At 40.6% G+C, this 14,074-nt stretch overlaps 1 protein-coding gene across 1 annotated transcript; it reads left to right on the forward strand.

Moving 5' to 3' along the window:
- LOC149275567 (interferon regulatory factor 3-like) lies at positions 1 to 6,934 on the forward strand (the record flags this gene model as incomplete). The annotated part of the gene is made up of 7 exons (XM_089504593.1): positions 1 to 27; positions 1,616 to 1,784; positions 2,564 to 2,664; positions 3,969 to 4,014; positions 4,374 to 4,460; positions 6,121 to 6,483; positions 6,816 to 6,934. Coding segments are annotated over exons 1-7 (912 nt in total), but the record flags the coding sequence as incomplete, so codon positions are not given.
- Positions 6,935 to 14,074: the final 7,140 nt, after the last annotated feature.

Here is a 14,074-nt window from a genome sequence, read left to right on the forward strand (position 1 = left end):
ATGGAGGACAACTTCAAAATCTTTAAGGTAAAATATTTCTGCTCACTAAATAGAATGTAAACAGGGGTCAGTAGGGTCCATTGTGACAGCCATTCCCTGACAAGTGTAGAAGTAGAAGAACATCACCATGAATCAGACCATATTGCGTATGGGACACCAGTGACCAAGCTGGGAACCTTCGCCTAAGCACTATTGATTCACATCCCAAAATCCAGTGACCCAATAGATTTTTGTTTTAGAAAATGTCTAATGGCGTAGGTTTGATATACTATATGGACAAAAGTATTGGGACACCTGACCATTACACCAACAGGGACTTTGATGACATCACATTCTAAATACATAGACATTAATGTAAAGTTGGTCCCCCCCTTTGCAGCTATAACAGCCTCCACTCTTTTACACAAGATTTTGGGGAGTTTCTGTGGGGATTTTTGCCCATTCATCCAGTAGAGCGTTTGTGAGGTCAGACGCTGATGTTGGACGAGACGCCCGGCTCACAATCTCCGTTCCAATTCATCCCAAAGGTGTTCAATGGAGTTGAGGTCAGGGCTCTGTGCGGCCGGTCAAGTTCTTTCACACCAAACTCATCCAACCATGTCTTTATGGAGCTTGCTTTGTGTGCTGGAGCGCAGTCATGCTGGAATAGAAATGGATCTTTCCCAAACTGTTCCCAGTTGGAACCATAGCATTGTCCAAAATGTCTTGATATGCTGAAGCATTAACATTACCCTTTACTGGGGGGAAGGGACCCAAACCCTGATTTCAATAATTAAGACGGGTGTCCCGATACTTTTGTCCATATAGTGTATCTTAGGGCGTTGCCTAATGAAAGTAATTGACGCCGATAAAGGTATCATCTTTGCCAAGTACGTTAATGTTTTTCATGTTCAAGGAAGGGAAATATTATCTCTTTTTAACATTAAAAAAAAAACGTCCCTATTATAAAGTCTACATCGCAAAGCAAGACCACACAAGTGTCTGCGCACCCAAATAATCAGTGAGTAAATTATATGTGCAACACAAAAATAATATGTACAAAGATACCCTTCCAGCAAGAGTTCCCACACACAGTATCCAAAAGGTTCGTATATAAAAGGAAGAGAAAAAAGAAAGAAAAAAAATTATGGTGTAGTATATCAAAGTACGTTTTTTAAAAAACGCTATTAAGCAGATCGGACACTTACAATTTAAAGAGCATAAATATGCCCATACATAGAGTTTAATGGTCTCCTTAGGAGTTTCTTTATCCCACACCGGTACTTGTAGATAAAGAAGGTAGGCAGCGGAGGGGAGTAGGTAAAAACGATAATTTTAATGTATAAAAGAAAGGCAAACTTGTTGTCCTCCGTTTCGGAAGTTACAGAGTCCAGGCTTCAAACTTCGTAGCAGCGCTACCACAAAGAGACGCCGTCTTAGTCCTCTGATCCACTTCCGTAACGCTGCTCCTCCTCCCAATGTCGTCAACATTTATATTTAATTAGAATATTGCGCTTCACTTTTCTGTATTTTGAGTGTCTACATCGCAAAGGTTTATTGCTGCCTTACCTCTCTTCTGTCTTTTGATTTCAAATCCCACGATAATTCATCACCGTTTATTGTGTATTCTCTCAAGGCTTGGGCCATCGCCAGCGGCGGATACGACCCCCTTGAGAAACCAACAAAATGGAAGACAAATTTCCGTAATGCGCTAGTGCAAAAGCATGAGATCCGAATGATTAAAAAGAACACAACAGAAGACCCTGACAGAATATACGAAATCTTAGTGGAAGAAGCTTGTTGTGGTAAGGGTACCCAAAGAGGCCAAAAAACCTAAGCCAAATATTATTAATATATTGCTATTTACACTAAATGCGTCACTGTTCCAACCAATGCTTTCTATATTTGAGATTATGTACAACGGTCAAAGGTTCCATTTTATTGGGGGGTTTTCTCCTGTGATATTTAAGGGGTTAGAAATTAGTTTGACTCCCAGTATAAAACACCAAAATACTTCAGATTTTACTTAAAATGTAGCGTATTACAGCGAAGAAGGGTTCTGTACGTAGGGACTAACCACGAGGCCACCTAGATCACCTGGAAAAGTGGTTCCATGCCGCATCTTCTCTTATTTGTGAGCTGGGCCCTAGCCATGGGTCTTTTGACCTGATATTAGCCATGATTGCTTTTAGCTCTGGGTGAAATCTATAAATAAAAAAAAAAAAAGCCGGGAAAAACGTTAATAAGCTCAAAAATGTAAATCGTCGGAAGATGTCCAACGGTATGTATAAGTTGACATAAACTAACATTTAGGAGCAATGGTTTTCTCCGGGATGAAAAGTGAGGACAAACTGGATGGGCCCGGTAGCTTTCATCTTATCAATGGGAGATTAGATAACATTTGTGAAGCCGACCGTACTAGTTTCACATCGGTAGAGACCTCAAGTGAGATCGGCTGATGTCCACCTACTGATGGGGTCACCAGGACCTGTAGATTCTAAAATAAATTTTTAAAAAAACCTTATTATTTCATATTGCATTTGTTTAACTTTTTTTGGTTTTATATACCGTATGCCCCCTTTAGGTTCTACAGCTAATGCAGCCTCCAAGGAATATTATTTGAGCGATGTTAATCCATTTTCCGAACCAATCAGTTTTGATAGCTCAACTTGTAGCAGTATGATGGTGAGTATCTCTAAAGCTAACCATTTTATTTCATTTTAATATTTAAAAACAAAATTGTATTACTATGATTATTATTTTCTTATGTAATGGATTATTCACAAAAAAATCTTCCTTTAAATATTGAGATCCCGCTATGTGCCGGATATTGCCTCCAGGTTCTAGAACCTTATGTTCTAATGAAAGTAATTTACCAATACACATATAATACAACCTGCATAGGGTTAATAAAATGAACCAACATAGTCTGCGTGTATATATATATATATATATATATATATATGTATACATGTGTATATGTGTGTGAGTGTGTGTATATATATATATATATATATATATATATATATATATATATATATATATATATATATATATATACACACAGTACTATATATGTAAAATAGTTAAATAATATAAAAATTTATTCTGTATATATAGACATACATATTTATTAAATATTGTAATTTTTATATAATTTTAATATATTTCTATATAAAATAGTTATATAAATATATAATATATATATATTGTATTTATTCTGTATATATATAGACAAATATATTTAATATTATATGTATGCATATATATATAAACAGTAATATATTTATATATAAAAGTTATAAATAGTTATATAAAAAAAATATAATATTCTGTATATATAGACATATATATATTAAATATTATATATATATATATAAACAGTATTATATATATATATATATTTTATTTATTTTGTATAGATATAGACATATGTATTTAATATTATATACATATATATATGTAGAATTTGATATCCTAAGGAATCCATTAAATTTTAATAATTAAAGTAAATAACATTAGTACTGTTTTAAAATGCAAATACTATTTTCAAGCAATAGAAAAACCTTTTAATCCCAACCATAGACTGCGCTGGGCTTGAAATGCCATCTACACCATGGAAATGAAATAATTTAAACTATAATAGCAGTAGAAGTTAGCAAAGTTCCGTTCTATTGTTTATTAGGATAGAAATACCCTGGATTTGCAGTTTCCTAATACAGGGCATCAGATGTAGGGGCTTAGATGTCTTCTAAATGTATACATTTTGTAAGTTTAGAAGATGATCTATTGAGTTATTCTTGGACCTATTTAATCAAATTAGCGATTATTAAATCTGAATGGTCAACTTGGTTCTTTTTGTACCATAAATTTGCCAACATTCGGCATTTCCACTGAAATTCCAATTCCAAGAGTGGTAAATATTGAGTTATTATCCCAATAAGACCATCGGGGACAATCTGTAGCGTTCCAAATTTCTTTCCCTGTAGACAGAAGCCCTTTCCGGAGATCTGATGAATCTACAGCTTTTAGAAGGTAATTTTTTTTTTTTTTTGTATTTTTATTTTCATTGGGACCTAATGCACATTTTTTTATGTAATATATTGCATCGCTTATCTTGTTATATACAGTTTGGCGTTGATTGGTTCAGGAAGCCATAGTGAAATCCAGCACAGGGAATGTATCTGATGAAGCTGGCTCTGCCACAGGCTGCTTCAGACCTCATCTCTCAGATAAACAAATTATTTACCCCCAAAAAATGCATAACACATATGTAGGTTTCAAAAATTAGTTTAATTTATACCAAAAAAAAAAAAGTGAGTGTGACTGTCCGCCTTCTCTTCACTCTCTATAAGGTCAACGCTCCTTTTAACTTTATATGGGGTTTGTTATAGGGACATCTTTTCCAGATACTCCAGCTCAAGACCCTGAAAACGTGGCAGAAAACATATTACTTGGAATGTTAAACAAGAACGCGCTTGGTAAGACAATTTTTTTATATCCTTTTAACAAAATCACAGAAAAAAAAAAATATCCACTAAATTATATATGTGGCCGCCTTTTTATGAAGACCAAGCATATATATATATATATATATACACTATATATATATATATATATATACTATATATATTATATATATAGTGTATAAAAATACACTATATATTATATATATATATATATTATATATACCGTATTTGCTCGATTATAAGACAAGGTTTTTTTCAGAGCAAATGCTCTGAAAAATACCCCTCGTCTTCTAATCGGGGTCGTCTTCTAATCAGACCTCAAATAGAGGTCTGATTATGAGACTAAGATCCAGATCCCCCGCACCGCTGCAAGGGACCTGGATCCTCCTGTCCCCCACCCCCCATACACACTTACCGGTGCTTCCTGCTGTATTACCGGGGCAGCGGGTTGACGTCTACGCAATCCGCGTAGACAACGTCCGCTGCAGCCGGAAGGAGGTGTGACTAGCAGCGGGGGTTGTCTGCGTCCGTCGCGCAGACCTTCCCCGACTGTCAGAGATCAGAGCGGCACCGGTGCGGGGAACTCTGATCTCTGACAGCCGGGGAAGGTCTGCGCGACGGACTCAGACAAACCCCCGCTGCCAACTCCACCTCCTTCCGGCTGCCTCGGAAGGAGACGTCAACCCGCTGCCCCGGCAATACAGCACCGGTAAGTGTGCGTGTGTGTGTGTTAAATGGGGGCATAGGGCATTTCTGGAATGCCTTATACCCCTATATGCCACTCTGGCACTTAGGGGGTTAAAAGGCATATTATGGGGCAGAGTGGCATATAGGGAGGTATAAGGCATTTCAGGAGGCAGAGTGGCGTTAGGGGGCATTTAATAGAGCACTCTGCCTCCTGAAATGCCTTATACCTCCCTATATGCCACTCTGCCCCATAATATGCCTTTTAACCCCCTAAATGCCAGAGTGGCATATAGGAGTATAAGGCATTTCTGGAGGCAGAGTGCTCTATACAATGCCTTTTAACTCCCTTAATGCCACTCTGCCTCCTGGAATGCCTTATACCTCCCTATATGCCACTCTGGGGGACAGGTTGGAAAATACAAGGAAATAAAAACAAAAAAAATATTTTTCTCAATCATAGCTTTTATTAAAAAAAAATAGTTTACATAAATTAACATTTACTGGTAAAAAATTTTTCCTTTAGGGTCGTCTTATATTCAGGCTTTTTCTTTTTTTCCTAAATTAATATTCAGATTTTGGGGGGTCGTCTTATAATCAGGGTCGTCTTATAATCGAGCAAATACGGTATATACTATATATATATTATATATATATACTTTATATATTATATATATATACTATATATATATATATACTATATATATATATTATATATATATATATATACTATATATATATTATATATATATATTGTATATATATATATATATATATATATATATAGTGTATGTATGTATGTATATATAAAATAAATTTAGGTGATGTATGCTACAAACTCCCAGTTTGAATTTTGGGAGGTTATCCCTCTGTGTTGATATCAAATGATTTTTCGGAATGTATCCATGGCCTCTGTGTTATTCAAGGTGATCACCTGCCCACCAAAGTGCTTGAACCGTTAATATTTTTTTCCCCCTGTTTGCTGTAGAAACACAATTCGATGTGAATATATATTATCGGGGAACTCTAATAAAGAACGTATTGGTCAAAAACCCCTGCGGCCTCCGTATTACATCAAGGCAATGGCCAAGTCCAGGGAGTCATTTGGAGGAGGTCGTGTTGCCAATACCGGCCATAAGTAACCAGAAACTGGCAAATGAAATAAGAAAACTACTCGGCACTCTGGAAGAGGGTACGCTGATCGAGGTGAGAGACGGCCTTATTTGTGGGAAGAGACAAGGCAAGTGTACGAGTTACTGGAGCATGACGGAGTTCCCGACCACGACAGAACCCAATCCAATTGACAAGAATGACTACAGCATTCTGTATTCCATGGAGCAGTTTGTCGAAGGTATCCATCGTCTGTTAATGTTCCTCCTTGGGATGTGTTATTATGTTATATGACGAGAGCTTAAGAATTCTCTGATAACTTTTAGTGACCAACAGGGTCATAGATGTGGGGTCCATATAAGCTTCTATGACCTCAGAGGTGGAACAAACTTTATAACAGATTCATAAAGATCAATATGGCAGTATCGAGACTGTTGGTAACTACACCTTATATGGATACGATGCTAGCTCCCATCTTATTATTCTCAACATCTGCAATATTATTATTCCCAATAACCAGATAATCGTATAAAATGAGATAATGACTGTCATAAACTGTTAACCTTTGTTCAGAGCTCATCGCATTCATTCAAGGAGAAAGGAGAGAATCCCCGCAATATTCTATTTGGGTTTGTCTGGGACAGGAATGGCCAAACGACCGACCTTGGAAAAGGAAACTGATTATGGTGCAGGTGAGTTCTGATCACGTATATAAATGAATGTGTGTGCGTCTAGTATGTGTGTATGTATATATGTGTTATATATATATATGTGATGACATTGCATTATAAATACATGGACAATAAATGAATATGTAGTTGGTCCCTTTTGCAGCTGTAACGGCTTCCACTCTTCTGGGAAGGCTTTCCACAAGATTTTGGGGAGTTTCTGTGGAATTTTTCCCCATTCATCCAGTAGAGTGTTTGTGAGGTCAGGCACTGATGTACATTTAGACACATGTATACACATATATATACACGTATGCACATATATATCCCCTTAAGGACAATGGGCGGTCCCTAAACCCATTGAAAACAATGCATATTGAGCCCGTACACGTACGGGCTTTGTCATTAAGGGGATATATATACATGTATACATACATATATAAACATATATATATTTATACATATATATATATATACAAATATATACATACATATATATGAATATACATATATACATGCCTACATGTATATGCTTACATGCATACATGTATGCATATATGTAAACACATATATACATTAGACTTGCGCATTCGTCTTCGGGCGAACATGAAAACGAGCACGAAGAGGCCGTTTTTTTGTTCGTTCCGAAGACACGCCGAAGAGAATACAGTGCCGGCAAAACGTAGGAGAAGACAAAGACTCACAACCACGAAGAATCGAAGATTCTTCGTGATCGTCTTCGTTTTTGCCGCGCAGCCGCCAAAATTTCAAACAGGAGTGAGCTGATCTCGTCTGTCCAATCAGCTCACTCTTGTGACGTCACGCTAAGGGTCTCGTCCAATGCCTGTGCTGCTGTTTTTAGAATTCTGAAGGCGCCTTTATAAGACCAGAGCTTGCCTGAGAGATCCATTCATTTTTCGCTGTGACTGCTTTGGCAACACTGCTGTGCGGCATCCGAGCGTTACAGAGAGAGATTGTTCTGTTCTGTGTGAGACTGGTAAGCCTTAGCCTGCCATTTCTCACAGTGTACTTCATCCTCACTTCAGTGCTACTTAATATAATTAATAATAATAATTTGATTAATTTAATTTTTTTTATTTAATTTGTCATCAACTGTAGTGTAAGTGCTGTTGAGTTGACAGTGCACCCAGTGTCTCAGTGGCACTGGGGTGCCCTTGCCCTGGGCTGGCACTAGTGCCTATTGCCTGTCCTGCTTAAATAAATTAAATAGAATTTATAAATAATAATTTAATAGAGTCTATAATTTAATAGTTCATTATAATATTATATATATATATTTGTCAGTCATATATATATATATACTATAGTATACTAGTGTAGAGTGTACTGTAGACATTCATCTACTAGTGTCTAAGTTAAAAATAGTAATATTAATTAATATAATTAATAATTGAATTCATTATAAAATTATATATATATTTGTCAGTTATAGTTAGTAATAGTATACTAGTGTAGAGTGTACTGTAGACATTCAAGACATCTACTAGTGTCTAATCTAAAATCAGTAATATCAATAATTCTATAATTCTTTCTTATCTTAATAGTTAATTAAATTAGCTATAAATAAAAGTAATAATATTAATTAATTACTACTAGCGTATAGTTCAGCTAATCTTATTAGTACTGGTGCTGCAGCTCTATAGTTTGTGCTTTGTTTTAGCAACAGTAAGAGACCAAGTCAATTTTTCTTAATTAATAATCTTTCATTTTATTTCATTTGTTTTGCTCACCTCAGTCCATCAGTGAAGTGAACTTGTTGGGCTAGTGAGTGCAGCCGCATAAGTGCTGTGTTTTTTTTTGATCAGCAAGCAGTGACGTTAACTGTTCTGCAAAGATTTTCTCATTTATTTTACATTTTATTTCAATTTTATTAAAAGTACCCTTAGTGTTTTGCTCACCTCAGTCTATCAGTGAAGTGAACTTGTTGGGCTAGTGAGTGCAGCCGCATAAGTGCTGTGTGTTTTTGTTCAGCAAGCAGTGAAGCTAACTGTTTTGCTGTGACATTTTATTTTATTTCTTATTCTTTTCAAGACAAATTGACTGTGACGAGCTGTACTAAGCAAAGCTTCAAGCTACTAGCTGTAGTACTAAAATAATTCTAATCTTCTTTAATCTTAATCTATAATATATTATAAATAATATATAACAATATAAATTCTAATTCATAATCTATAATATAAGTAATTCTAATTCTAAATTCTAATTCATAATCTATATTCTATCTATAATACATAATATATAAGTAAATTATTTCTAATCTATTAATATTATATAACTTAATATTAATTAATAAATCATACTGAATCTGATTTAACCTCACTTTAGCTTAGTGGGTTTGAAAGCGTCTGCCTAGAGGTAGACTTATAGTAAGGAAATATAGCTTTAGGCTAGCATAGTAGTAGGCTAAGCTCTTAGGCCCGTGTAAATTCAAATTAAAAATAAAATACTGCTAGTTATTAAATAGTTAATCTTGAGTTAATAATTTAAATAACTTTAGCACTTTGCCAGATTGCACACAACAGCACAGTGCAGTAGTGCATAGTTTTACTTTTTAAGCAGTAGCACTGAAGAGAACTTCCTCTAATTTTTTTGTCTTTAATTCATTTTTCCTTTTTTTTTTTTTTTTAATTTTATTTTTTTTTTATAGTTTTTTAAACACTACACTACACACACAACACAAAATTTGAAATGGATCCTCCTTTTGGGACTAAGGAGGGACAAGCTCCATCTACCACCGCCACCACCAGCACCACCACCAGCACCACCACCAGTTCTAAGATGCAGCCTTTGCGTCAGTCTAGTCGGCCAAGTAGGCCAAGCTCTCGCTTATCATTTGGGGAAGCATTGCTTGAAGGATCATCAAGTAAAGGAAAGGCACCAAAAGCAGGCAGTAGTAGTGCGGCTAGGCCCACAAGCTCTATGGTTTTTTACGGAAAGCCTAAAGCACCAGAAGCACGTTCAAAGTTAAAGGGTAGCACAAGTAGTACCAGCCCAGTGACTAAAAAGAAGTGCCTTTTGCCCCAAGCAGCATCTTCCCCATCCACCAGCAGCATGCAAGGTACCAAGCAGAGCCAAATTAGCAGCAAGACTCAGAGGGGTCCCAAACCAAAGCGATCTCATTCCTTTGTAGGGAAAACCACCACCACCACCACCCCCACCTCTACCGCCTCTACCACCACTAGTGCTGCGCCTACTGTTCCCACTGGTACCGCCACGCCATGTCCTCCTAGCACCTCTAGCAAGCCACCAAGTCCTTACAAAATTTTTGTAAAGACAGTTAGAGAGAGGGCTACACATAGTGGAACTCCACCTAGCGAGGTAGCAGAGGAGCCTGAGACTGAGAGGCCAAGTGCAGAGTCTATTCTTCCTGCTCGCACTACTACTAGTCACGAGTCTCACGACGATATCAGTCTTAGCTCCAGCCTAGCAGGAATTCCATTCGATCTGGCTAATGAAGAGCTAGACTATGAGCCAGAGGAAGTAGAGGAGATGAGTGGTCAGGAATCAGATTCCTCAGGGAGCAGTGTCCAAATGACTAGTGCACAATTTTCCCCTGAGCCTCCACTTTCTCCGCTACGATCATCACCACCACCACCACCACCAGCAGCAGCAGCAAAACCTAGCAAATCTAAAGCAATTAGCAGTCCCACTATGGCCAGTACTGTTACCACCAGTCCCACCACCACTAGTTCTGCCTCTGTTCATCCACCCCGAGCAGTAGGAGCAGCACCCAAGGCACACTCCAAGGCTATGCGCGCCCCAATTTGGGAGCACTTTGAAAATGTTGAAGAAGGGCTCTATGGAAAGTGCAAACATTGTGGGAAGCTAATAAGCAGAGGGAAAGTGTCTGGCCATTTTACCAGTGCTAGCATGAAGCATCACCTCAGCACTCAACACAACGCTGTGCTATTGGGGAAAGATGCAGAGGGAAAACTTAGTGCAGGCAGCATAGCTGGTGGCCGTGGAAAAACCCCAACAGCTTCTTCTTCTGAGCCAATAGCAGCAGCAGCAGCAGCAACTAGTGCTGGCAGCCAGAGACCAAGGCAGGTTGGAGCACTGCATGTCCAGCCCACCCTGGAACAATTTGTGGCATTCCAATCCAAAAGGTCAATACCCAAACAGCAGGCCAATAAAGTAACGCGACTGATTGGTCAGTTCATTGCTGTTGGAGGGGCATCCTTCTCTATGATCGAAGGGGAGCCTTTCAAACAATTGATGGCGGCTGTGGCTCCACAATATACAGTTCCGTCACGTTCCACTTTCAGCAGGAACATTGTCCCCTCATTGTATCGGTCCTGTGTTGCAGCAGTGAAAGAGGAGCTTTCCAAGGCTGCTGGTCAGTGTGTTCATTTCACTACAGATTTGTGGAGTGCACCTAGCGGCCAGCATGCCTTTCTTTCTTTGACAGCACACTGGTGGCAGCCCGGTGTGTCTAAGGAAGTTGCTGCAGCAGGCTACCGATCATTCCTTCTCCATGCAGAAGTGATGGATGAAAAGCACACTTCCCAAAACATTCTGCATGCGATGAGGAAAATGTTTAGCCTTTGGGTGGGAGCAGAGGCGGGCACCAATGTTGAAGTTGGTTTTGTGGTAACTGACGGAGGTGCCAATATGGTGAAAGCGCTGCGAGATGGTCATATTGTTGGTGTGCGCTGTGCAGCCCACATCATCCATCTTGTAGTGAAGGCAGCAATGTCAGAAGGAACTAATGTGGCAGCAGTAGTTCTGTCCCGCTGCAGAAAGATCGCTGGGCACTTTCACCATAGTGTTAAGGCTAGCCAACTTTTGAGGGAAGAGCAAGAGAGGTCAGGTCTTCCCGTACACTGCCTACGTCAGGATGTCAGTACACGGTGGAACTCCACGTTAGACATGCTCGAGAGGATTTTGGAGCAGCAGAGGGCAATCCATAATCTTGCCTCAGAGCACAATATTGGGATTACCTCTCCATTGAATAGGGAGGATTGGACAGTGATCGCCCAGCTAGTGGCAGTCCTTAAACCATTCAGGGATGCCACAGAAAATTTAAGCTCAAACACTGCCAGTCTGGCCCAGGTAATCCCAGTGTTCTCCCATCTAGGCAGCAAGATGGATGTGTTCCTTGGAAACCGTGAGGCTGTTCAAGGTGGCACTCTACATCCTGACGTAGCAGCCATAGCCAGGAAGCTGAAGGATCTGCTAAAAGTACACCTTCGCAAACGAATGGAAGAGAGTCCCGAAATGATGCTAGCGTGCCTTTGCGATCCAAGAATTAAGGGAAAGCTAGCTTTGAAATTTAATGTTCTCAGTAGCTACCGGGAGCAATTGGTCAACAAGGTGCGTGACTGGCAGCGTAAAATGGGAATGCTGTCCGAGGAGGGAGAGGTGCAGGAGGAGGAAGAGATGATGTGGTCTGCTACTCCTAGCAGCAGCATCAGCAGCAGTGCCACAAGCAGCACAACACAGCTGAGTGGAGCAGCTGCGTTTTGGGAAGAGGCACTTGGGAGTATAGTTGGACCATCTGACAGAGCTAGCAGCAGAAAGGAGAGTAGTGCTGCTGAAATGGTCAAACTTTACCTCTGTGAAGTTCCTTCTGCGCCTAATGTTGATCCTCTTAGCTACTGGGATGAAAAGAAGAGTGTGTGGCCTGCACTCTCATGGGTTGCGCAGCAGCTACTATCATGTCCGCCAACCACTGTTCAAAGTGAGCGCGTGTTTTCTATGACTGGAAACATACTGAGTCCACAGCGCTCACGCATGGCACCTCATCTGATGGAGCAGATTGCCTTCCTTAAATTCAATCTGCCCAAGTTGGGTTACCCAGCTCTTAGCTTGGAAAGTTAATTTTTTTTATCTGTAATGTTTAAGGTAGTTTCTCCCCCTGGTTGCACGTGTTTGCGGTGTGGCAACGTCTGCTACCTCCGCCGGTGTAGCCAATTTACGCTAGGGCCTAGTGTCTGAGTTCTGGAAGTCCGCTCCCAAACGCCATGGACTGACAGACTTTCATGCTTTGCCCTGGGGTGAAACAGGTGAGCGGGTCGTCAATTGCCCACTCATTCGCCTTTTCCAATGCTGCTGCTGCTGCTGCTGGTGGTGCCAGCGTCTCTTCTCTGCCAGTTCGCTTTCTGGCTAGTGTCATGCCTTAAATGTCCCTAATGGAAAGGGTAGTTTCTCCCCCCCTGGTTGCACTTGCTGCGGTGTGGCAACGCCTGCTACCTCCGCCAATGTAGCCAGCTTACGCTAGGGCGTTGTGTCTGAGTTCTGGAAGTCCGCTCCCAAACGCCAAGGACTGACAGTTTTTGGATGCTTTGCCCTGGGGTGAAACAGGTGAGCGGGTCGTCAATTGCCCACTCATTCACCTTTTCCAATGCTGCTGCTGCTGCTGGTGGTGGTGCCAGCGTCTCTTCTCTGCCAGTTCGCTTCCTGGCTAGTGTCATGCCTTAAATGTCCCTAATGGAGAGGGTAGTTTCTCCCCCCCTGGTTGCACTTGCTGCGGTGTGGCAACGCCTGCTACCTCCGCCAATGTAGCCAGCTTACGCTAGGGCCTAGTGTCTGAGCTCTGGAAGTCTGCTGCCAAACGTCTAGGACTGACAGTGTTTGGATGCTTTGCTCTGGGGTGGAACAGGTGAGCGGGTCGCCAATTGCCCACTCATTCGCCTTACCCAATTCTGCTGCTGCTGCTGCTGCTGGTGGTGGTGCCAGCGTCTCTTCTCTGCCAGTTCGCTTCCTGGCTAGTGTCATGCCTCAAATGTCCCTAATGGTAAGGGCAGTTTCTCCCCCCTGGCTGCCTCTGTCTGCGGTGTGGCAACGCCTGCTACCTCCGCCGGAGTGGCCAGCTTACGCTAGGGCCTTGTGTCTGAGCTCTGGAAGTCCGCTGCCAAACGTCTAGGACTGACAGTGTTTGGATGCTTTGCCCTGGGGTGAAACAGGTGAGTGGGTCGCCAATTGCCCACTCATTCGCCTTTCCCATTTTTCAATGCTGCTGCTGGTGGTGGTGGTGCCAGCATCTCTTCTCTGCCAGTTCGCTTCCTGGCTAGAGTCATGCCCAAAATGTCCCTAGTGGTAAGGGCAGTTTCTCCCCTCTGGCTGCGTCTGTTTGCGGTGTGGCAACGCCTGCTACCTCCGCCGGAGTGGCCAGCTTACGCTAGGGCCTTGTGTCTGAGCTCT

This window comes from Sceloporus occidentalis, unplaced genomic scaffold (assembly GCF_023333645.1).
Source record: "Sceloporus occidentalis isolate IW3139 unplaced genomic scaffold, rSceOcc1.0.p SCAF_280, whole genome shotgun sequence".
Taxonomy (NCBI): Eukaryota; Metazoa; Chordata; class Lepidosauria; order Squamata; family Phrynosomatidae; genus Sceloporus; species Sceloporus occidentalis.